General features: G+C 37.4%; 1 protein-coding gene across 1 annotated transcript in view; it reads right to left on the reverse strand.

Annotated features, from left to right (window-relative positions):
• The window catches only part of KIF16B (kinesin family member 16B), a 128268-nt gene that overhangs the window by 50504 nt on the left and 50735 nt on the right, over positions 1–27029 (reverse strand). Inside the window, exons 13-19 of the mRNA XM_063391547.1 lie at positions 18485–18604; positions 17847–17898; positions 16524–16661; positions 12238–12320; positions 11969–12057; positions 6521–6574; positions 3809–5164 (exon numbers count right to left, since the gene is read on the reverse strand). Coding sequence (XP_063247617.1) covers positions 3809–5164; positions 6521–6574; positions 11969–12057; positions 12238–12320; positions 16524–16661; positions 17847–17898; positions 18485–18604 — 1892 coding nt within the window. The remainder of the gene's footprint in view (positions 1–3808; positions 5165–6520; positions 6575–11968; positions 12058–12237; positions 12321–16523; positions 16662–17846; positions 17899–18484; positions 18605–27029) is intronic.

Below are 27029 nucleotides of genomic sequence, written 5' to 3' on the forward strand. Positions count from 1 at the left end.
AAAACCACCCCAAAACCCCCTAAAAACCACCCAAAAAAACCACCCAAAAACCACCCAAAAAACTCCTAAAACACTGATGTGGCAAGACTTATCTACAAGAAAATCTTTAAATTGAGTACATTTTCCAGTTGCTCCATCTGTATATATGTTTTTGAAACTTCACTTACAAAATAAGCATGTAGTATAGTACTTCTTGTATATATACAGCTAAGAAATCATCTTTCAAAACCTCCTTGCTTTCTTTAGCAAATAAATTTAATTCCACCCAGATTTATGCACAGAATACAATATGTAAAATTGGGTACTGTGTTTCTGACTAAAAATGCCTGAGGTGTTTCGTATGAAATAAGAAGCACTTATTACAATATTCATCATGTTACAACAAAATAATCTGCAGAACACCCTTTTCACTTATAATGCAGCTGAGATTAGATTAGTTACACAATAATAATCTTCCCCATTTTCATTACAATTTTTGTCTCTAAAAGTAATTGTTTTTCTAGAGGTTACTTAGAAATCAAATAATAAAAGAAAATAAGTTCTTGCAAAACCAGGAGAAACTATGCAACACCGAGATTCTACCACTTCTGCTATAATTGTATATATCTAAATTGAAGTGCAATTCTATATTCCATGCTGGGAGTTAAATGAGAAAATTAGAGAGATGATGAATGCCGAGGCTTAGACTGAATTGTTACTTCAGTTTCAGAGTGCTTTCTGCAGCACTGCCAGAAGCTATCTATTTCTTTTGATTAGCAGCAAAACAATCTTGTGTCCTGAGGGTAGGTGAATGAAAGATGACTGATGTATACAGGAACGTGTTTGCATCCATGGAAAATCAATTTAACTACAAAAATCAGATTTACATTAAAGGAACAAAGCTTAGCTGTTGGTTTGTAAACATCCTACTATGAGAAGTTATCACTTATATAGCTATGAACTTAGCCTTGTGATGCATCCACCAGGGAGTACACTGAGCTGTGCTCCACCACTTGCCTCAGAGATGGCTCTGAAGTTGCTTTATGTTCATTCTAGTGCACCAAACCTCTGCCACTAAGGCCAAAATATGCGTATGTATACACCCTGGCTTAAGTTAATCTCAAATTATTATTTTGGGGGTCACCCCTGTTGTCTTGGGGTGATCCATAATGATACTGAATCCCATAATTATCTGTGGCCAAAAGCTGCTACTGTATTTTTAAGATCCTGAAGCTGCAGGCCTTGAGTGTCTGGTGGGATTGGGGAAGTGTGGACATTTTAAAAAGCTCCCTGCCCAAGTTTTTTCACAGCTCTTCACAGCATGGTTTTTGCATCATTGGCTGCTTGGTCTTTGCTTAGGCAAAGCCTTTCCTTTTTGGTTTTTTTGGTTTTTGGGTTTTTTCTCACATCACATTAACTGCAGTAGCAATGTTTGAGCCACCCTGAGGACAAACTCTGCAGCCGCTTGTCTGAAAAGCGGGGGCATCCCGCCGGCAGAAGTGGGGCGGAGCTGCCCCGCTGCAGCCCAAGCCGCAGCTCACCAGCGCCCAGCCTTGGACACGACACATTCAGGGGCTTTGGTCCAGCTGCCACGCCTGCTCTGCCGTGGGGAAGCTCCTCACCGGCTGCTGGCACTGCTCCCTGGGGCTCCTGCCCTCCTGAGATGATGTGACACCATCTGTCACTGCGTGTCACCAAGCCGTCCCAACAGGCCCCTATTGGGAACAGGTATTTCCCAGCATTTCGGGTCTGTACTTCAGCAAGCTGGTGAGGTCCAGCAGTTATTTATCTTTCCCCCTGCACCTCTTGGTATTGTTGTTCCTAATAAACTGTTGCTTTTTCACTTTCATCTATTTGTATTAGTTTCTTATTGGTGGAACTCTCAAAGGAGATAACTCATCCCAGAGCATTCTCCTTTAAATTATCTCAAACCAAGGTGCCAGTCAGTGAAAGAATTTAGCACTTCCATATGACTCAAACAAATAAAAAACATTGTATCTAGCTATGATGAACTCCCTCTTGTATACACTTCAAATGAATATTGCATTTAAACATTTTCAGAGAGTTAACACTGATCTGAACCAGAGCACATCATTACATAATGGGATCTAGATAAACAATAAGAAATATATATCATTCATGTGCTTACTATGGCATCGTATACTGTGAAACAAACTCAAAAACAGAGCAGTAAGTAGTCTGGAATGTTTAACATCCTCTCATGTATCTTTAGAACTTTCTCTTGCCTCAACAGTCGCAAAAACGTTCTGAATTGAATTATTCAGGCCCATGGGCTATTCACTGAAGGACCTCAAAGTTTTATTTGACCTGCACAAGAGGACTTTGAAGTAAACAAGAAAAGAAAAAAAAGGGGAAAAAAAGAAGAGGAAAAAAAAAAGGAAGATCTTTTCACTTCCTTGCTATTTTCCCCAAACCTCAGTTTTCTGGCCGACAATTTACTTTTTTTTACTTATCACACAACCCTATTTTTGTGGAACTTCCTGCTGTTTATAGCTCACTTCAGTCAAGCGAGATACTTAGTATAGAAAATGAGATTTTATGTTCACGACAATTATGGAAAATAATAGCAACATACACAAAATGATGAATCAGTATTGAAAATGCTTAACTAAAAGCCAAACAATGTAGCTAAAAATGTTGAAAAAGTGACCTCTGCACAGTCTATATAAAGCAACTCTTCTGATAATGGTTTCAAAGGAACGGAATACAGAAGAGCTCTTCAATTTGGCTACAGGCAAGTTTCTTGTTTTAGGTGGTTTTTCCACATCTGTTTGAAGGGCTTATGAAAAAATATTCAGATAAACCAGTGAAATATTAACAAAATAGATGACAAATGCTACCTCAAGGAAAAATACCCTCATTTTTCACCGATAGTCACAGGCTTTAAAGCTCCAGTATAAGCAAATCAGGTAGCACATTTTAAAATGGCAATTCTGCACTTTTTCCATCCTGAAGGGATTGAACATATAAATCTTAGTTAATTTTGGCTCAGATCAAAAAAAATCCCAAAAGATTTCTTCCTCTTCTTTCACAGAGAAAGATCCTTCCCAACCTGACTTTTCTTTCAGCCTCCCATACTTATTATAAATATTACGCTACAAGATATCCTGAGTATAACCAACGACACTGCTTCTGTGCCTAAAAGGAATTGTCACCTCACTGGGCAGTATTAAAGCCTCTGTATATTTTCCAATGAGCTTAAAAAGCAACATCAACTTTTACATGTATTTATGGCTAGCTTTTTATTTAGCCCTGAAACCAGGGGTATTAAAAAATTAAACATTTACCTCCCATTTATTTTAATACCAGAAGGGTTCAGTACATCACCAGCTGAGAGAGAGCTGGCAGGTTTACTGTAACTGTCTCCAAATCTTGAACAAACATCTAACTTGTTACTAATAAACAAAAAAAGTGTTACACTGAAATAATCTAAGGGAAAAAAGTTGTTAGATGGTATATCTGCTGTAAGGGCAGAACATAAGGATGTCAGCTTTCTACACAGGTAAAACAATTCAAGTACTGTGATAGCTAATGCAAATAATATCCTGTTGAGGATGGAATAAGTATCCAAACACACCAGAACTTGATATGTGAGTGAGAATCCTTTCAAAAGCAGTAGAGTTTCAATTCTGGATAAACTACCTGAAACTCATGAAGAAACTCAAGTACCAGGACACTGAACAAGTTGTGCTCTCAACATCCAAGGCAAAATCAATACAATAAATTATTAATAAAAACAAATTAATAAATAAAATGATTCCCTTTTTGTGGACAGGCTCTGATAAATGGAAGGTGCCGCAGCACTCACCGTTCTCGGTCCTGTTCCAGAGCTTTCTGTTCAGCTTCCAGACTTGCCTGCAGCCCTGCCTGCTCGCCACAGCTGTTGTTCAAGGTGGCCAGCTTCTGCTTCTGCTCTTCAATTTCAAAGTCTATGGTGGAACGACGCTGCAAAGCAGAATGCCTCCTTTCTAACTTAGCAACAGCTTGCTCCAGTGCCTCTCTCTGCTGCTTCTCCCTCGATTCAAGTATTTCTTTTTCCTTTTTCCGAACCTTTCCTTCCTGCCGCGCTACATTGGCTGTGAATTCAAAGGTTTCTTGAAGCTGCTGCAGCTGATTTGTACTAGCCCTGTACTGGGCAAGCTGCTCTTCTTTTTCTTCTATTTCTTTCTCTATTTGGTAGAGAGTATTATCTAACCCTAACAAGCCCCTATCAAGGACTTCAGAAGCTCTTTGTTTTTCCTCCAGCAGAGCTGGCAAATGATTACTCTTCAGGTACTCAAGCTGGCGTACTTTAGACTGAAGCCTGTATTCAACTGGCTTTATCTTGTCAGCTTCTTCAGCCTTGAGTATGGCATCCATAAAGTTTTCATCATCTCTCTTGAGATTTAAATGCTCTTCATGTCCAAATTTTAAGTGCTCCAGAGCTGTTTTCTCATCTGCTATTTCCTTTTCCAGGTGATCCATTTGTTGAATTAAATCTTTTTCCAAAATAGCCAACTGTTCCAGCTGTTTCCTTTTAAACTCTACAAAATCATGCTGTGCTTTTTCTAACTCTTCATGGTTTTCATCACCTTCAGATCGAGCTTCCTTGACTTTCAAAAGAGATTCTCTGATCTCTTCAAGATCTCTTCTCTCTTCTTCTACTCTTTGCACATCCCCTCTCTTCAGGAGCTCTATCATGACCTGCTTCTCCCGAAGCTGTTCCTCTAGGTGAGCCACCAGCATCACCTGTTCTCTTTCCTGTTCTTCAAGTCTCTTTTTTTCTGATTCCAGCTTGAGATACTGCTCATCTTTTTCCTTTTTTAGTCTTTCTAGTTCACGAAAAATCTGCATTTTCTCTGCCTTTTCATTATAATTAAGTTCTTGTAGCCGCTGCAACTCCTCTTTGACCCGGGCAAAAATTTCTTCCTGCTGCTTTTTTTTTTGAAGCTCTATCTCCTGTTGCTCCCGTAACCTCTCTTCTTCAAATTTTTCTTTTTCAGCCAGCAAATCCTTTAACCTGCTTTCAATGTGCACAGTTCTCCGTTTCAGACTCTCCTCCTGTTTTCGTATTTGCAGCTGAACTATTTCTGTCTCTTTGCGCTGTGACTCGACTTCTTGCTGCATTCTTACAAGTTCTGCTTTGTCAGATTTTTGTTTTTCTTCCATCTCTTCTATTTGTTTCCTACAGTAAAACATTTACATGAAATTAAAAAAGTTTGAACTAAGATTTTTAACTATATAGAACTATTTATTTTTTTCAATAGTTTTGTTTTGCTACAGGTTAAGATCTTTCATTGCTTAGAAACGACTCAATGGATAAGACAAATCAAAAAGAGATTCCTGTAGTCTGTGTCAGTATAAAAGGCTGTCAACTAAAAAGTTATAGGAACACATGTTATATAGCACTTACATGACTAAAAAATTATTTGTCAAATCAAATAAAAATATTAATAGAACATATCCATGCACACAGTGCAGAGTAAATATGTGGGGGTTTTTACGTACATATATTCTCATGCACAAAAGCTTGTATAGAAGGACTTGATGAGCAATTTGCCTCACCAAATTTAAGCCAACAGATGAATTAAAGCAATGTTTTCACTTTAGGTAACTCCAACTGAATTACTGATAAACAGGATGATAAGATTTAAGACAAATTATTATGTCCTGTGTAATCTCTTGTACTTGAGGGTTACCATTATCCCCATACTACAAGTGGAGACAACCTGCAAGTTGACTGGTTATTTTGCTAGAAGTCAGAAGAATTAAAGCAAATCAACTTCTGAATTCAAAGAATTGAATTCAACCTGAATTCAAATTCCACCAACATAGCAAAAATGGATAAATCAGTAATCTTATGTTGCATTAGTTGCTGAATGCATCTCAGAGCTTCAGGATTTTTCTGAGCTTACTTCACTTAGTCCAACTTAATAAAGTTGGACTAAGTGAAGTATAAAGTTGCATAAAGAGCTCTGTCAAAATGGAGCACACTAAAGCCAAGAGGGCACAAAGGTTCTCAGGTTGTGAATCTAATCAGTGCTGAGATCTGCAACAAGGCACAGCTATCCCTTCCACAGTCTCAGCAGGTATGATGGGCCAAAACATCAACTCAGTTTGCCAGCTAATAACAATGCTTTCCTTTATATTTCAAACCAACTTCCACATAACGTTCTGAAAAGCATGATTAATATGCCCATTCCACACCACAGTTTGATATAAGAGAAGCAGAAAGTAACACATGAGTTTCTGCTATCACAGTTCAGTCCAGGGCCAAATAAACCACAAAAAAGAGATACAAATTAAGAATGTGATTTACCATCTTTTAAAGTAAACCCATGAAAATTCAGAGCAAGGATAATATATTGTATCTGTACAATCTATCCAGACATTCTTTGCTAAATATCAGTTGGCTCCAATTCAGCTATTCAGAATCATCGGTTTGCTGAATAACAGCATGATTCCAAAATCGTGATTTAAAACAACCTATAGCTTATATATATAGACACACACACATAAATATCACAGAAAACATAGTTACCTTTTACTTTCTAATTTTTCAAGCTCCTCTCGTTGCTGTCTCTCGAATTCTAGCCTGATTAAAAAAATAAAGGATACACCAAAAAGGTTGTTTTCTGAATATCACAAAAATAGAAGACAACATGATGCAATTTTCTGTTTGTTTAGATGATAATGATACAAATGAAGTTTTGTAAGACTACTTTCTACAAGAATAGAAAATAGTTCCTTCATTAAGGTTACAAATTAGGCATCATGCTGACATGAGTATAAATAGAAAAAAATTAATTTCTGGGGAAAAAGTATTTAAAAAGTAAAGTTAAGCAAGACATATAGATGATTAGCATAGCCTCTGAGAGTTAACTACATGCAGACATGGCAATCAATACACAGAAATTTCATTTCTCTACCTTAGACAGATCGGTCCTTTTACAGGGAAAAGACTGCCATGGGAGGCAGGGAGAAACAGAGCAATCAATTGAGAAAGGAATTGATAGAAAAAAACATATTAGCAGTACAAAATACTTTAAAATCAACAGCACTTTGTTTTACTGGAGGTTAAATTGGTTAGATTCATAGAACATTCATCATATTACATCTCAGAAGAAGAATTCAAATAATTGTTCTTTCTAAACACATTTTTCAAATGCCAATGACAGCTAAAGTAATTCTCTTCATCCTGAGGTTTATTAACTTAGTCACTTCTGAGAAGGGAAAGGGCTGCAAGAATACAGTAGTGTGTGCTAATAGTTCTGCCATTGCCTTCCAAGAAAAAGAAAAAAATCCTGAACACTCCTAGGATGTAATCAGCAGGGCTGAAAAACCCCAAAGTGCTTATTCAAGCACAGAACACAATTCAAGCCCATTCATTTAAAATATTTTAAGATTTTAATGTATTTAGTTTGACAAGGTTCTGAATAAGCACAGGAGAACATTTTACGTAATTTTTTATTAAATCTATACCTCAAAATCTCTCCCTTTGGCTACGATCTGCTATCTGAAATTCAAAGCTTTTAGCTATCCCTTCTTACCTAGAGCTTGGCTGACAAAATGCCGTTATTATTTCAGTCCAAAATAATACAGACCCCAGGGAATAACACAGACCCTGCTCTGGCTTGTGGAAATGCAGGTTTCCTTTGGGTGCTATCAGATGTAGACCATCTTTGCTTAGACGGTTGGCAAAGAACAATTTACTGTACTCCCATGCTTGGTTAAGCCACAAAGAAGGAAAATGTGAGATCAGCTAACATAACAGGCAAAACCCACAGCAAAACCTTTTGGGGTTTCAACTGTCCTATAAAACACATAATCTGGCAGATATATTTTATATAAGCATAAAAATGGTAGCTAACTTTTGACTGAGATCTAATACAAATAAAATGAACCATCACAGAAACCAGTCTGGTATAAAATCAGATCAGTGATTAAAAATTCTGTGATTTTCTTTGAGGATTTGTCCCTAAAACTTTCAACAGTGGCATTATGACAATCAGTTTTACCTTAGACTGAAATGAAGCTGGAGGTGCCCAAAAAGTTGTTCAGAAAAAAGGAGTGAACTGTGCAAAACTGGTTCTTTCTTCAGCGAAAATGGTTCTTTCCCAAAGCAAAATATGGATTATCATTACCACTCCAGTCAATAGCCTCCAAGCACAACACTGAGGTGTTTTAAAACTGCATGTTTAGCGCATTTCAGACCACTAAATACTTCTGTGAAGCCAAGAGTTGCTGCTGCCTGGAGATGCCTAAGATGGTCAGAGCTCCCCTGAAGGCTCTCCAACAATGAGGCTGCTCAGAGTGTCTCCATTCTCTGAGGTGCTCACGCTGCAGCCCTTCCTCTGCAGGGGTAAAAACAATGCCAGTCCTCCTCAGCTGGCTGCCTATTTTCTTAATGTATTTAGGAACTCACCACTTTTGAGACCTCTGGAATATTTGCTTCAAACTCATTGTGGGCTCAAAGTTATTTCAGGACAGGAACGTGGGGAGGGACAGGCCTGACTGAAGTAACCTTGCTTCTTTAAAAAGCTACTATAAAAAAAATCTCAGCATCACAAAAGAAAAAAAACTGAAACCACAGAGGCTACAACAGATCACTGTCAGCTTTACAAAGCACATACACAAAACTGATGTTTTTGTGTTTAGTCTATCCTAATCAAAATCTTTTTCACACCACCTCTATTCATGTGAGAACCACTGTGAATAGAAAAACGCGTATTAGCTTGAAATTAAAAAGAAACACACAGATATTAAAGACGAGAATATACTCTTTCTTCTTTTGTAGATCTACCACAAAAGAACTTAATCTGATCAGTGTTGAATTAAATAGACACCATTTTCCTGGAAAGTGTGTCATATCTAGTGATAAGAGCAGTGTAGATAAGCTGTGGAGAAAGGAAGTCTGTTCTACCAGCACAGTACTACAGCAGCTTAATTTGCACAGCACAAAAGTGCAATCTGATACTACATCTGTTAGGAAAGACTGGGTGCAGGCAGGACAACAGAGATGTTACAATGCTGTTCAGTATGCAAATTAATGAGATTAATTAAAAAAAACCCCAATCCCTCCATACTAAACTGTCAGAGACTGAAGCAGTTCATGTCTCAAACACTGATACCAAGTTTTGCTCATTATAACAAAAACTGTATGAAGAAGCAACAACAAAAGAAACCTCCCTGAAGATACCTGACTGGGATTTTGGACTGTAAATTAAACCACTAACATCAGATAAAGGGAAAACCTATTCTTTAATCATCTCAGGCCTTAAAAACAAAACAAACGAAGCTGAAGAAGAGGAATGCATCCACAAGGAAGGCAAATGTAGCTGAGATTCTTCCCTGGCTGAGTTTGGGGTGGGAGACATCACAGCCTGCAGAAGCCAGGTTTACACAGACTGCCCCCCCAAATGATGCAGGGGGGTGGAGGAGGTTTCAGGTGCAGCCTCTGCTTAGAGGCAGTGAACACTCACCCTCCTTTATACAAACTGGCCCAGCTGTGGAAGCCCCAGCCCCAAAGGCCACATCCCCGGGGCATTCACACGGCAGGCAGCTGAGGGGGTGCCATAACCCATCCAAGACCCCCCAAAATGCCCCCCTCGAGTCATTCCTGAAGCCTTGCACCACAGGACTGTACAGGATGCAACGAAGACAATGGCAAAGTCTCCCCTGCACTAGGGAGATGTCTGGGTTTTCCTACCTAGCCTGAGGGTATGTTCACCCAATGGATTCTGTGCTTTTGAGGGGGATTTCACCACCAAGAAGACCAGCTGGAAAGGATCAACAAAGCTGGGATCCGTGGAGCAGTGATACTTTCCTTATTTTGTCTCTGTCAACCCCTTTCTGTCCCCCCCACCCATTTTCTATTTCTTTCTTTCTCTCTCTCGTATTTACTACCAAATAAAACTCGTACTACTGTCACTGGCTTATAGTCTCGTTTGCACCTTAATTTGGGCAGAGGCATTTCTAAGAACTTTAGTAACAGGATCATGACTTAAACCTATGACAAGACCCAGGTTTCTCATCAACAGTTTTATAGTTACAGTACCACGTAGCTAAGAAAAGGTCCACAAATGAAATCTTCTGCATAAATCTACATGCAGAATTCTACTTTGCCCAAAGCTCATTCTCTGAAGCAGTGTTCCATGACACTAGATTAAAGACAAAGACTGGGATGAAGTAAAACAAAGAATTTGGCACATTGAGCCAAAATTTTATGCAACAAGATAGTTTCCCACATATGGGAAATCAACAGCCAAACAAAAAGGCACACACAGGAAAAGACCATCTATCTGAAAATATTATTAAGGACAATGTTGTTTTTCACATGGAAAAGATACAGATACAGTAAGGAATATCTATTCCTCCAAGACACTTCACAAGTATTAACTGAAGGCAGACTAGTGGGAGAATATCAACTAACCCTCTGCTTACAGTTTTTAGTTTAATAAAACACAGGCATGAAGTGTTTGGGAATATTACGAGTATTTCACCTAATTGTATTCTCAATTTCAAGAGCAAGAGTACTCTTACAATCACACCCAAGAAAGGAAAATTCACAAGAAGCATTAAATGGGAAAAATGGCAGTTTTGAAAAATTGCTGCATACATTGGCAATCTAAAATCTTATCCATACTGGTTGATTCCCAGAAAAGCAAAGTAAGATGCACTAATAAGGTAAGAAACTAATAACGAAAAAAAAATAAGTGGCACTTGCAATCTACTCCATCAGAGACAATCAAGTAACTCTCCAGTCTCTCTCTGTGTTTTGGGGGTTTTTAAAGCATGTTTTACAGGAAAAATCCTTTCTGTAAGGATTTGGCATTATCTGAAGTCAGTAAGAGTGCTTTGTCTGGGAAATAATTTTTAAGCACACCTCCAACTGGTGTTTCCCTTCTCCATGGCATTATATTTTGCTGTAAAACTGAGACTAGTGAGGCAATGCTGAAACAATCTGTCCTGCTCTAAGCTGACTGCAGAGTTAAGGTCAGTACTATCCAGTATAATGAAGTATTCATAACAATATTACAGCAGAACAACATTATCAGCCTGGTAAAAGCCCAGGACAGCTCACCAATAACCAGAGGTAACAACAGCCAGGAACCTTCCCCAACTCATAGAAAACATCATACTGGCAACTGTCATTGAAAACTTTTAGGTTAAATTATTTGAAAAGCTGAAGAAATAGAAAAGTGTATTTATACTATGTTCTTTTTTTACCTTCTTTATCATCCCCATCTGAAAATAGAATGTTATTAGCAACCAGTTCACAATCTTGAGATCTCTGTAAGTAGCTCAGTAGCAACAGAGTAACAGTCACATTTGAAGCAGTGTTATTAAACACACTCCCTGTATTTCAGACACTGTTTAACTAGACGTTATTACTACCTATCCAGTCTTCCTAAATTCTAAAGGATAAAGAGAGATTCCCAAGTAAAACTTGGGAATAAAGCTGCACTATCCACGGATATAATTCAATTTACAGTCAATTTTTCAAAAGCACATAGGCGGTTAAATTGTCTCATCTCATACTGAAAACACAGGCCCCAGCTATGGAAAAAAAAATTACAACAAAACACCATCAGTTCTCTGTAAGTCACTTTAGGAACAGTGGAAAAATCACTAAAACCAGCTTCTCTACCATAAGCATTCTATGTCATTGTAACTGCGCAATAAAACTTTTTTCCATACTTTAATTTGGCCACTTATTCAGAGCTACTGGCAGAGAACACAAGACATTCATTTCTCAGGCCTTTTATGCTTGTATTTGTATTATATGAACTCAAGAAATCTTAATTTTCAGTTCAAAATGCATTTTTTCTCAGGAAAAATAGTTAACTTGTAATTCTGAAGAAAATATAAACGTAAAATGTGCCATGTCATTATTTTGCTGAACTGCTTTAGTCATAATGCAACATTTCAAACAGCTAAAACGAAGAATGACTGGAATTATAACAACTGTGTTTTAGAATATACTCACCCTGGATTATAAAGCATAACTGCTGACAGATTCTCACAAGATTTAGAAAGATCAGTCATAGACAAGCTGAAGGAAGACAGCAGTCCACTCTAACAACAGACCATAAAATAAAAGTATTAGAGAAGCTTACAAACTCTTGCTTTGAGGAAATATTAACTAAAGTACATGAAGCAAATGAAAAAAAGCATCATGCAACAATCAAGGCATGTCTATATTAGAAATAAAGTTCTGAAAAGGTTTAAATTGACCAAACACTGATTTAATCTCACCTTTCTTTTCTCCCTTAGCTTAGCAGCTTCTTTAGGGTGGTTAAAGCGAAACATGTTGGTTCTTCCAAGTAATATAACAGCACCTGATGAGGAAAAAAACCACACACCACTCACTGACAACATTCTGCAGCCCAAAGTGCCATGTAATTTTTCAGACACACCACATGTAAGCAAAGACTTCCATTAAGCAAGAACAACAGGAAAATGCATTTTCACAAGAGTGTAACCATGCACAGTCACAGCTACCTTAACTGATGCATACAGTGCATTCCTTCCTCTTCCTACTGAAACAAAAATGAAACCCACACGTGTTCACACACTGCATGAATGTGACTGACTCAAGGTCAATCGTGTTCATGGAGTTCAGGTAAAGAATAAACACAGGGAGAGGAAGCAGCTGCCCCAATTTCATCTGTATACTCTTTAACAGTGCTGCTTTGGAAGCCACCAGCAGATGCAGATTCAACAGGAACATCCATAAATGTGACCAAGAACAAACTTGTCAATCCACTACTGATCACTGGTCAGATTTGAATCCAACTGCACTAAAAACTCCAGATTTCCATTATTTGTGCTCTCACATTTTTCTTCTCCACATGGAACACTGAAGTTTATTGTTATTCAAAACAGGGTTACTAGACTTTAATACCCAACAGCTATTTTCTGATGGAAGAACCTTGAATAATTCATATTACTCAATGCACAGCTATTATTGTATTTAATCAGTTAAGGTATATCACAAAGAGATTCTGAGCAATTCTTATCACATTTTAAAGACAATAGTACCAGGATTAATACTTCCCTACTAAGAAGTATATTGTCAGTGATGTCTCACTACTGTCATAACATGGAAGTCTTCCAAGTTCACCACCTCAGAATCAAGCATTTATCTGTCAGTAGGCAGGAAGCATTTTTAAAAAGAAAAAGGACTCCATTACACTCACAGTATGAAAAAAATGTACTTTAACTCATCACTACACATTCTTACCATGTGATAATGGCACGATCTTCTTAGCATGGAATGCTTCTCTTAAAATCAGCTTAATTAGGAATATCAACTCAAATTTGGTGATCCAGTCTTAGCAAATAAATGGCAAAAAGCATCGTAATCACTTCTTGCTGTCTACACAACACCTCAATTTCAAATCCCATCTGCAGTTTACCTCAGTCAAATCTCAAAAGGAATTACGTTTCATACATCTGTATGAAATTCCTTCAGTAACTTTCAGCTGAAGATAAAAATAATTAACTGTAAACATTAGCAACCACTTCATTAGGTGTCAGCAATATGAATAAATTAATTAAATTTTCAGAATTAAGAGTTATAAATATGTGTGCCTAACTTCATAAATTTTAAGGAAGACAGGACAGAGAGACTTAACAGGAAGCACATGAGAGTCAGCCCTAAATGATGGATCATTTAAACAACTCCTAGGTTTCTCTTTTAAGTACAGAAGGATTGACAGTTCGACCCAAAACTTGAACTTGTTGTAAGGTGAGGATACATTTAAGGCAAATGACAAACTGTAATTGTGAATATTAACTGAGTTACCTTCAGAAATCCTACCATATGTTCTTATTGCTAAAAAAATACTGTTAGTTCAGTTACATTTACAAAACCACAATGTCAGCCAGAATTTGCAAATGAAAATCCATAGAAGGAAGTGGTAATTAATTACCATGACTCTTATTTTTGAACTCCATGATGGTCTAAAAATTTAACACATTTTCAAATGAGCAGCTATTAATGATGAAAGGAAGCATTTAAATACAGCAGCAGTTAATCAGTATTACCTAAAAGCGGGCGTTTAAGGATGCTGGCACTTCATGCTGTGAGACTAAATGCTGCCACAGCTGGGATAAATGGATTGAACCAGACTCCTTAAACCAGTGATTTCATCAGCTTTGCACACCTAATGTCACGGTTGCCACCTTCCTCTCAGACTCAGTCTGCTTCAACACACAAAAGGTCAGCTTAGGCAGCAGTTTTTCACAACTTAGCTACCCTAGCAACCTTTCCCTTTAAGTTGCAAATTTTTGTCTAAAGAAATTTGTGAGGGGAAAAATGTCATGTTTCCACTTTTAGCAGTACAAAACTCAAGTCGTAATATGCATCTGAAAGAGGGAAATAGCATCCATACTCCTACTTTCTTCTGAGGCACACTGAACATTTTCTGCCTTTAAAATGCAGCAAGATAAAATAAAGATGAATCATCACAACTCGCTTTGTATTGTTTACAGTGTTATTTGCTATTAATGTCAATGTGTCTGTTGTTAACAATTTATGCATTAGATTTACTCAAACCTAAGACCAAGGAGGGCTGGGGTATTTTTCCCCCTCCTATCTGTAATAGAAACAAGCATATATGCCTCTCATTTTGCATAAAGAAATAGGCACCCTAAAAAAAAAAAATGTATCAGTGTCACCTCTCTACTCCAAAACTCCTTGCTTTCTGCAAGTAGCATTTACAAAAGTGTTTGTTGGAGTTCAGAAAGGATGCAGGACTCTCCTTGTTTAACACTGCATTCTTCTTTTGTTAGCCTTAGCTTACTCTGAAAGTGTCTTTTCAAGGAAGTAATCTGAGATTGTTTTTCAGCAGCTGAGCTGTGTCACAGCCTCACTCCTGAACAGGTCTTTTTCAGCTCCTTGCTAAATGGGAAGATACTCTGGGTGCTCCTGGAACATAAAACATCGTGAAGCTCTCCTGCAGCACTCACCAGCTCACTTGTCAGCCAGTTCTTTCCAGGCCAGCACAATGTATCTTGTTCCCAGCTGTCCCAGATGCTTTCTAATTTCCAGATTTTAAAGTAGGACCAACCCAGAACTTTGGGAGAGGGGCAAGAGTGTCTCTGTCATTATTTTACTCCTGTAGAGATCCTGTAGAGATATCCTTTTTCTTAAGGTCACAGCAATGTAGCATGGAGTTCACTTTGTGCAAAAGTGAACAGAATCAAAGGATAACTATCAAATCATTATCAAGATTATGAAATTGTTAGGATTTAGAATTTTTCCTTTAGTTTCTTTCTTTTAGGGAATTTTCTCCTTAATTTGTTGCTAAGAGACAATAAGGACTGGGACTTAGGAGAGACAAAAGTTACAGAGCTCAGGGGAGGAGGGCACTGGCTGCACTTCTCTTATCTGAGGGTTTCTTTTGGAGGGGCAGAGATGCCAAAGAATTTGGCTGGGGAAAAGGGGGCTGGGCACAGCTCCTAGCTCTCTTGCTCTCTCAGCTTTGGAGGAAAACAGTCGAACTGCTGCTTGGTGGAGGGAGAAATTCATTGCCATCACCAGAGCCCAGCCCTGCCCAGATTCTCATCCCATGGGTGAGCCTTTGTCCCTGACAGCAACCTCTGAACTAGGATCTTACTGGCGCCCTGACTCACTTGAAAAGGACCCTTGCCACCTGTTCGGGTGCCTCAGGGGAAAAGACCAGGACCCTGACCCCCTCTGGGAAGGTGCATCTTTCCAAGTGTGCGGCAGAGAGCCCGACTGCCACTGCCCAGATCCGCTGCTTTCTGCCGCTGCCTCGGGCTTTTTCACTGCACTGTAACCCAGCACCCCCTGCCTGCTGGGACACCCTGCACCCCCCTGCTCCATCTGCCATGCTTCTGCTACCTCTTGCTTGCTACCTGAGGTGCGCCCACATTGCAGCCCCATTCTCGGCTCCGAGGTTCCTGCTGCAGCCATTTCTGCCGTGCAGCCATTTGTGCCGTGCAGCCATTTGTGCCGTGCAGCCATTTCTGCCGTGCAGCCATTTCTGCCGTGCAGCCATTTCTGCCGTGCAGCCATTTCTGCCGTGCAGCCGCTCTCCCGCCATCGCCGTGAGGGGAGCGCAGCTGAGCTGGCCGCTGGGGCTGGGCTGTGGTCGGTGTTTGTCTGCCTTGTTATCCACACACACACCAGTAAAGAACTGGTACTCCTCTTCCCAGATCTTTGCCTGAAAATCCCTTAATTTCAAGTTATAACAATTCAGAGGGAAGGGGATCATATTCTCCATTCCAAGGGAGCTTCCCACCTTCCAAACCAAAACAGACAAGGTTGACATTATTAAAGAATTCTCTTTTCACCATATGGCAATTCTTTGACAACAAAAAGACCACGGGGTTTTCCTGGTGGTTTTGGATTATAGTTGAGATGACATAAAATTAAAATTAATCAAACAATAATCCATTTATACACACACAGATATTTTTCAGTGTTGTTCACTGAAAACCTCTTTGAAGCCTCTTTGCTTCAGGAAGAAGCAAAGAGGCTGCCTAAAAAATGACATTAGGCTAGGAAATACCTTGGTTGAGGTGTGTGGGTTCTGTAACCTGAACACCATTCACAGAACACTGCGCTCCGTTCAGAGGGATGAGGTTCACAGTACCATTGAGATTTTCAAAGACGCAATGCTCACTTTCCAGATCAAGGCCATGAAGAACTAAACACAAAGAAATAAGGTAGCATAATTAGACTCCTCACAACTAGTAAGACTAACATGCTAATAATAATTTATTAAGAACACATTGCACTACATATCACAGAGTATATTTTCTCTTTATTCTGGACAATAGCTTTCTTCTTTCCTTCCTTTATCACTGCATGCCTTAAATATTTATTGCTTAATTCTAGTGGAAAGAAGTGTGCTGGGTTGGTTTTGAATTTTCTTTTTTGTGAAATACTCTTTATTCCTGTGCTTTGATGGCTGATTAGCAAATGCTCCTTTCTTTCCAATAAAAAACAAAAGTACAATTCACATATTTGTAGGGAGAGATTCTTTGACCTCTTTCACAAGGAAATAATGAAAACTTGTAGACCTTAAGGCAACCATGCTTAAATCTGAAAAGATAGGATATGACACCATTGTAGATAAAAGGATGTCCTCAGACATTCAGGGCTTTTATCAATCAGTTATGCCACTTTCCATTTTTTCTTCAAATAATCTGTGATTATGTGTATGGTTTAATAAAACAAGGCATCCCAAGTTCGGTAGTTTCATGGAATTTATTAGAGTAATTTAAAACCAGGCAATTTTGACCCATGAAAATATACTAAACTAAGTTATTTGACTCTCAGATTCTCACCCAAGAACTAAGGGATGCAGTTTTCTTAATGAAACTCTCTTAATGAAACAGGAACTTATGTAAACCTTAGGTGATAGGACAGTCCAGACCTGACAGTTAGTTGCACTGGTAAGAAATCAAGAAGACAAGTAGATTTTTACCAATTTTTAGAATGTTTTTAAACTCAAATCTGAAGTCCCGAGGCTATCTTAGGTATAATAGTATAACATAACAATGCTGTCATTATATAAAGGTTAAGAGAATGATTTTGCAGTAATTGCAACAGGTGCTATATGAAAAAGGACAGTATTTTTACAGGATGCTATTTCAAGAGAAACAAGAAATAAATTAGTAATAAGTATATGAATATATTTAAAGCCCATAAGCTAAGCTAGAAGTCATGCTCTTTGAAGCAAATGTCATGCAGTTCAGCTTTCAGATCATCTAAAAATTAAAACACGCAAAACACAGAGTAACTAACTGAAAAAGGAAAAATATGTATGAAGCTTAGTTCACATATTGGGATAGAAGAAGAAAGAATATAAAAATGCCAAATTCCATACCAATATCCTGTTCTGTTATAGCATCTTCTCGGCCAACATATGTTTGGCCCTCCTAATTAAGAGAGAAACACACATTATTTCCAGTTGGAATCTCCTTATCTCCCCCACAAGAATATAATTTATCCTTCCACTTTCTCAGGGTAACCTGAATGAAATATATATTTAAACATACATGAAAAAAAGGAATCGTGTAGCATTTTCAGAATGTTTTTACAGTCTTTATTTTACAATATTACCGGCAAATTCAAGTTTCAACTGTCCAGTGCAGAACCATCTTTGTAGTTTTGAGGCAATCTAGATTTAGATTTTAAGGTCATGCTTTATAATTACATGAATAACAATAGATACAGATAAAAACATGAAACATGTATATCTGGTTAACACCTATATCTGTTAACCTATATAGGTTAACACCTATATCTGTCTGACTCTCAGGACAAACCTGAACAGATATTTTAATTTCACCATTTACAACCTCTTAAGAGCTTTTCTTACTACAGCAAAGACGCATAAGGAGCTTTTCTTACCACAGTAATGTAATCAGCACTTTATACAGATAACAAATCAATACTGTAATTATTCTACTGAAAAAAATTGCAAGGCATAAAAAGGCTATGGAAACACAGATGTGTATTTACCTTCAAGTGGTACAAGATGATACCAGTACTGAGAAGATCATCATCAATGCCAATGAGATGAGGCAGTTCAGAATCTAATACAACACCTATCCCTTCTTTCCTCAGAGCCAAAGTTTGTTCCTATAAAGGACAAAAGTCTATTTATTAGGATGTGCAAGAAATACTCCCTCTTCCTTTTCTTTCTAAACCACATTTAATGTAACTCCTTCTCTGTAATATCACACAAAAGAAAGATTTTTTTTTAGAAGTTGTTGATTTTATATTTCAAATGTGACTTCTCTACTTTTACTAAGCATTCCAAGCTTGCTGTTGAGGAAACCTGTGAAGGTGTTATTTGAAGGAAACCAGACCAACAGCTGAATTATACCAGGGAAGGCACATCAATCAGGAGTGTAACAAAGCAACGTTGTCTAAAAGCAAGCTATGTGCCACCTTTCACAATGGTAAGGAGAATTTCAAACTCCTCAGCATTCAGTAGAGCTAAAGAACAGAAAACTGAAAACTTTTTAGCAGTCCTTTAAATAAGCTGAACCTTGCACAATAAAAACCCCAGACTCCTGACAGTTCAGTGAACTTAAGCAGTTGAAATAACATGTAATGTACGAAAAGCATTGCCAGTAGTAAATAAATGTAAGAAATATCCGCAGCACATAATTTCAACTCTTCAAAATTCCTTTGGGCCACATTGTTGAAGCCATCCATAGGCTGAAGCATCATTCAGCAGGACTTCAGGTGGGATATTTCAGCCTTGGATAAAGTAATGTATGCTGTAGTACACAAAAGTCTATGCAATAAATAAAAAATCAATTATAGCTTTGAAGTAAGTTTTAGTATTTAAAAAGTTCAGTTTTCAGATGAAACAATTCTATCAGCTTCTAGGTCTGAAAAATAACAATACAGATTGTGAATTGTGCACACACAATCTTTCAAGACAAATGTGTTTTTCTATGTAAAAGAGCTAAGCCCTGACAGCCAGTGAAGCAGGGGCAATATCAGCAAGTATTCCTGTGTGCTACAAGGAGCACCCTTTTCCCCTGGTGCTAATAAAAATGGAAAAAAAGTTTTCTGACAGCTGCACAACTACTTCTCTTCCAAGTCATCAAATGCCTTCTTCCAGAGACAAAAAGATACCACAGTGTAAGAAAAAATAACACATAGATTGCTATATGTACTTTCCCAAGTATAACAACTCGCAAGTCTAAAGAAGAAAGATGTAAAATCTCATTTTCCTGCAGAAAAAAAGCATTGTCAATATTGATACTCTCTAAAAATTCCAAGTATGAATATATCTGGGTAAGATGAGATGATGACACAACGTATAAGACGCTGCAAAACAAAACTGGGAAGTGTTACTCTGGTCATGGATGAATTAAAAAGTTCGCCAGCATTCAGAAAGAAAAAAATAAGCTGTGATCCACGTGCAGCTCAGTTATTCACAATGCACCCCAGATATTCGTTCATATTATAAAAGACTCACATCATAAAACTAAAAAATACATCTTAATTGTTCAAGTGAAAAAATAATTTCAGTCAAAAAAGTCAAAAATACCTATCACATATTAGATATTTACTGAGTAGCATCTACTAGTATACATAATTTACAGTGTTCCCATGTGATAAGGATGAAAACAAGACCCTGAGGACTAGTGAACGGTTACTGCTAGCACCTTCAGCCAAATGGAATTGATAAAATATTAAAAGCTGAATATTTTTTTCCACAGCACAACAAAGCACAGGAAGAAAATAAATATCCCTGGAGATAAAAAAAAATTATCACTGGGTGAGAAAAATAGCTCACAAATAATTAAGAATAAAGAAACAATATGACTCTTTGTTTTTCAGTCTTTCCATATTCAACACCTTCTTACTGTCATAAGAAATTAATCATGGATAATTGTGATTTAGAAGAGATGGATTGCTTTTTTACTCAGCTCTAAAATTAAAGAACATAAATTAATCGAGTTTCTAGAGTTATATTTTGTAATTGACTATCATTCACACACAGAATGCATCCTGTTAATGGAAATTTTATAAGAAATGCAGCAGACAGTAGCTGTGATTAACTATAATTTTTTTTTAGTTCAATACAGACTGTAAATAAGCTTTTATCTTCAGATACAATTTACTAAAACAACTTGAATCTTAATCAGATATCTGGAGTAACTCCCGAACTATAATCGCTTGGCTTAAAATTTAATTCCAAATTCAAAAGCTTCTGAAAAGATGCCTCCAAAAGCCAAACTGTGCACTTTTGCCCAAAATGAAATCACAGAAACATCACCACCAATAAATCGTTACTACTCCGTTCTTTAACAATAAGAGAAGGAACAGAAAAAGGCCCAAGGAAGTAGTCAAACTGCCTCTCTTTCATTCTCAACAGCACAGAAAGAGTGTTTCTGGAGAGGGACAGGCTCCTTTTGAAATAAATTGAAGGTCAATAATCTATTACAAGGCAGAGATATTATTAGGGTTAATCCACTATTTGACTCACTTCCATTTGGGCTACGTAATTTTAAGTGGTGAATCTGTAACTCAAATGACAAGGGCATGAAACGTCACTGTCCCTATTAAAAATTACTAATTCTGAACATCTATGAAAATCTCAGGATGCAGTTGAAGAAAGCTGAATGGACCCACATGCTTCTTAGCTTGAATTATCCCTGAACAGAAAAGTGCACACATACTCCCTCACTATTTAAGATGTGTTCACAAGTTGTGGAAAATAAAGCAAGCCAAGTATTATCCACAAAGGAGCACTTTGGTTGGTACAGATGGCTACTGCTTTAGGAGCAGAAAAAGGTTTTCTTCTTTGGGAGCTGCTAGATCAAATGGACTCACTTGAAGAGTAGAAACTCAGAAAGTAATTCCGAGACAGTACACAAAAAAAGTTTTAAGTCAAAGTTAAAATAAAAGGATTATATTGTATATTTAAATTCTCATCTCTTTGAATTCAGCTCTGACTCAGCTGTCAGAAATATCCTGATACACTAAATCCATTTACATTTATAGAGAGAGACATAAAAGCTTTTGTGAAATCTCATTTCTTCTGTACTGAAATATTAAGTTTAGTGTAACTGATTAACTGATATTGTGGCACCTCTAAACTGAGATATGATCTGCTAGCTTAAGAACAAATCTATGACTGAAGTACTCACTTGAGGTGAAAAGTTCATTATCATCATATAAAACTACTCATTATAAAGACCACTGCTGTGACACACAGGATGTCTTTAAATGCATACACAAAAAAAGAAGCACACAGCCTTACTTTTTTTGGCCAACAAGGTATTGAATTAAAGTTAAAAAGCAAGTAGATCCAAAAGGCATTTCTAACATTCCTTCACCATCCTAATAGCAGAGGAAAAGACTATGCTGCTACTGTCCCAGCACGTATTAAAAAGTACATGTAATTAGTGCACTGCAGTGAACAGAACCTCTCAGGAGAGTTCAATATTGTCATGCTTTCCAATGCAAAAATGCAATTCCTTTATTTAAATATTGAACAGATAGCTACTGGCACAGAGTCCTGAGAATACACTGTACACACACTTTCAGTAAACATGACAATTTACTTAGCCAGCATGATGTTCAGATTTCTTCATTTAAATTATGAAAACAACCCACATAATATCAAATTTAAAAAATTATGTGCAAAAATGTGCCATGCCAAAAGTCTTGGCATTAATATTTAACCAGACTATATAAGAGAAAATTCTTCTGCTAACAGGTACTTTGGGTGCACTTGATTTTATTGAAAATACACTATTATATCCCGAGTTCACAAAAATGTCTGACTTTACTCAATGTTCTGGCACGAACATTAAGTCCTCTATAAAATTTATAGACAGACTGCACACAAGCAAAGTTCTTAATTTTTAATTGGTTTTCCTCCAGCTATGTATTCAATACACTTTGCATTTCCTTTAAATCATGGGAAACAAATGTTTCATACCTAAAAAAATATTCCTGAGTGTTCAGAATTCAAATAATCCTGAAAAGTTGATTTTCAAACCCAGCAGATCCATGGCATTAAAGAGACCATGTAAACAGAGAAAGGAAATTGGGTGAAGCAGCCTCAGCGGGTCATGCCATCATCAGCATGTTGAAAATCCAAAACTTCTCTTGCTGAAGTCAGAAATTTATATATTCACCATCACAGGACTAGAGAAGATTAGGTGACTCAAAATGACAGTTCCATTGCAGAGGTTCTTGACAAACACAGGAAACTGAGAGCTGCACTGCTGGATTACAGTAAAAAAATATAGGGCAATATAGGCACACAAAGTTCATACATGTGTGCTCCAAGAGTTTTCAGAGTTAATCCTCCCACAAAAAGAGAAAATGAGACAAGTGTGGGCAGGACTGTGATGAATGTGCAAAATACCCAAGGGGGTAAATTCCCAAACAAGCAGCACTCACATGAGGCTTCTTATACAAGTGGAAAATAAATTGATCATCGGGAGTTCAAAACTAAAAAGCAACCCCTTGTTGTTAAATACAAGGACACTGCAGACACCAATGATTTACATGGCTGCAAGAAATTGTCTGGAAAAGAGGTGAGAAAAGAAAGGAGTTACTTGTGGACAAAGGCACAGGGTTATACATCACATGGGGTTCCCCAACATCAAGAATCACAGACACAGAAAGCATGGAGAGTTTTCTGGAGAAGGATTCCTATCTGTTTGCCCTGATTTATACCCTGTTTTTACAAAATTGAGTACAGCTGAATAAACCACAACACACCTACAGGGAGCGTATTCCCATCATTTGGGTGGTATAGACCTAATGCAGGCTTTGAATGGATTAAAAAAAGCAGGATATAACAGGAATATACTGCAGACAGACCTCTGTTTCTCTTTACATCAATTATCTGAATAATTCTAGATATAATTCTTGTCAAAAAGCTACATAAACAGATTGACTACTCCTCTGAATTTTCAACTGCATTGCATGCTAATTACTATATTTATAAAGATGACAGCCAACTACAGACATTGCACTCACAGTATAAAGAGGCAAGTGTGGCAAAAAAATTAGTAAAGCTGCTGGTAAGCCCCACAAAACACAAGCAAGGTGATTTGATTGGTTCTGTAATTAAAGGAAAACTTGAAGAATTTTACCTCTGCTTGAAACACCAGCAACATTTCTCCTGCCTGAGGAGAAATAACTGAAAAGTGACCTCCTGTGTTGTAAGTGCTGTGCCCAAATACCATAACAAGTAATTTTATAGATTACTCTCAGGCTCTCATCCATTATATAATGTAAAATTATTTCAAATATTTGGTCTGAACTTGGTAGTAGGCAGTTTATACTCATGCACTTTGCATCACTATTGACATTCTGCTGAAATAATAATTTTCCTTCTCCAGCCTTTATTCACTGATCCTGCAGTGCTATTTATTCTGCTCACTGTGGTTATCCTATGCCAAACTCCAAGCATTTTCCCCCAGGACATGACCAGAATTTAGCACATCCTTTCTCAAGGTCTTCTACCTTGGTGACTCCCATGCCATGTTCAAGGTGTGTATACAGATTTGCCAGTACCATGTACACTCATCTTTTCCACTCACTGCACACAATCTCTATCTGATCCTTCCAGATTCGTGTCTCTTTCATGCACATGGACTATCTCGTGACAGTGAAGTCTCCTGCCATCCTCCTCCTCTTCTACATTCTACTCAGTCCTTTGCACTGCAAACTATTTACCATCAGCTGTCTTCTGTAGTCCTTAGACTCACCTAATCCTCTCTCAGATGCTCTGCTAGAAAAATTAGCTTTAGTACCAGCAAACTTCACCAGTTAACACTTAAAGAAACCATTAAACATGTTTATGCCCAAAAATGTGCTCCAGGACCGGCTCCCCTACAACTACAAACTTCCCTCCCAGTACCACTGCTTCCATCACATCCTTTGTATAAGCATTTCTATTCCATTTAAATCCTTACTTCCACACTACAGAAATAAGGAAATCGCTTCCTCTGTGTCCCAGGGTCAAATGCTCCATCAGCATCCAACAAGATGAGAACCAGTTCCACGCTGTTTCTAGCAGGGATCACTGTTAAACAGAATTAGATCCAGCACACACTGAGCAGACAAACCAGGATCAGCCAGCTCAAGATGAAAACACAGACTACAGACAACATGATGAATATTCATTAAATAGGAAATGCTTAAAACCCAAGAGATTTACAGGGAGTTATGACTGTGATTTTGAAAGACATGGCAGAAAAAAGAGACACCATTTCAAAGAAGCCTTCTCAAGAAAAGCAAATTAAATTTTCCTCACTAGTCCAGCAAATAAAAGCTGTTCAGAAGGCAGCAACAGTCAAGTTTTTGAGTCCTTCCACAATTCACTTCAGCATAACAAATGCAAGTCAGAGCAACAGTTCTGAATTTAACATTTGCATCTAGCTTTAAATACTTAGTTCCACAGGGTAATGTTTTAGCAAATTATTTTTCATTTGTTTTATTTTGAGAACAAAGTATATAATTACTTTTCTGGAAATTGGTGAAGGTATAATCACCTTACCTTCTTTCCCAGACATTATGTGCTAGGTTTTACTAGGTCAGTTAAAGAAAATACAAGTTGTCACTTATGTGATGCTTTTAATGCAAATCCAAGGCCTATTAAAAGGTCAGAAATCATAAAAAAATATATTGCGTTTGATCTCAAGGCAAACACTTGAGGATGTTACAAAAAGACAGGATCAAGTGCCCTTTAAAAACTATCAGTTTGATTTTGTGTACCCAAAGCATAAAATAATTGGTGTGTTAAGCTGGCACAAATAGCATTAGCAAGTGGTTGTCTGTCATGAAGTGAGCAGGATTTCTGATGCTATCCTTCTGTAAAGCAGGTAAACTTAGCTGGCGAAACAGAACTTCTCTTATGAAAATGTCTTCCCTCTATTCTAATTTCAGTGAAATAGATCTCATCAAAAATATACTCCAATTCCGACATTAATACTACACAAGATAAGCATATAAAATGTAGATATAAAAACTGTATAATTATACATAGTGTACTGACAATTGGCTTGAATTCTCTAAATTGAATCATTTCTAGTAAAATGATTGAAAGCCACAAGATACACAGAAAATGCCCATGTTTTGTATCATATGTGATGAAACTACAGTTTACTTCAAATTCTAGTAATGAAATGAAAATGAACAAGTCACTCTAACTTGCAACAGCCCAGTACAGTAATTAAACTGCTTTGAAGGACAACATAAGAGGACAGCAAATGCTTCAGCTGTAATTGCAATACAATGACCTCAATTTCAATTATACACAATAATGAATCACACGTAGAGATGGCAAAGAAGATCACAGCAGCCTTCAAAAAGGTAGGTTGAAAAAGAGGATAAACACAAAATAAGGGGAAAGGACAAGATGACAAGAGTATAATCCAGAAACATAGTCACAGGAAATGGGTACCAGATGAATCAAAGGGAAGTGTCCTTTAAAAATAAATAAAATAAAAGCAACCCACATTGAGATATCTTTAATGTGGCATCAGTTCCTAATATCAAGGTCAAAAGAATGATTGTATCTAATAAAAACAAGAATACTGAAATCATATCTCATAAGCAAGACAGACATCCCAAATATTGACTGAAGGGTAAAGTTTCCATCACTTTTCTTGGTATGTTCAGCAAAAATTGAATAGAAAAATTCAGAAGGGAGGAATCTCTTGCACTGTATTATGTTATTTAAACTACAATACATTATGGCATTCCTGGCAGATTGCAGTTTTGCCACATTTCAGTATTTTTGAAATTTAGTCCATGAAAGGGAACTAGCACAGCTTTGCCAACTACTAACAGAAAATAAAGGCTTCCTTGAAAGATGCAAACCTGCTGTACTTTTAGGGAAAAAATGCAAAGCAATCTACTCAAAGCTCAAGAAGCAACCACTGACCATTGCCTTTTGCTAACTGATCTCAAACTTAAATTGGATAGTTGTCACCTTTTTTACATTCTGACACAAACCTTCAGGGAAATACTTTTTGTTAGCTAATATAAAACAGTAAAAGGGGAAGTTGTGTTCTCCAAAGGAGATATGGCATTTGTTATATTTACGTACTGTAAGAAATGAGGAAAATGTTATTTCTTCAGTGGAAAAGCTTTATGTTATTTTAGAAACTTTACTGAGATCTGAAAACACGAGTGTGCAAATGCTGTGTATGATGGCAGCCTTGTCTCTCACCTGAATTCTCAGTGAGTCCTGACAGGTACTACTGCACCTCACAACTACAGATCTACTGGAGGTGATTCATTCCACTCTGTAAATGACCTCAAAATAAAGGATTAATGCACTGATATGGTGTAAAATAGACAACTTTTAAATGACTTAAAATGACTGATAAGTGAGTATCAGCAGCTGTAACAAATGGAGAGCAAATCCCCTCTTTCACTCCTAGGCACACAGGACACCAGTTGTCATAACTTCAGAAATTAAAGACAACCTCACAACGGGTCTAAACCTAACCATTTGAACAAAAAGCAGACTAGATGTTTGAAATATTCATTTAACTGCTTCATTATC

Source organism: Prinia subflava, chromosome 2 (genome assembly GCF_021018805.1).
Source record: "Prinia subflava isolate CZ2003 ecotype Zambia chromosome 2, Cam_Psub_1.2, whole genome shotgun sequence".
Classification (NCBI taxonomy): Eukaryota; Metazoa; Chordata; class Aves; order Passeriformes; family Cisticolidae; genus Prinia; species Prinia subflava.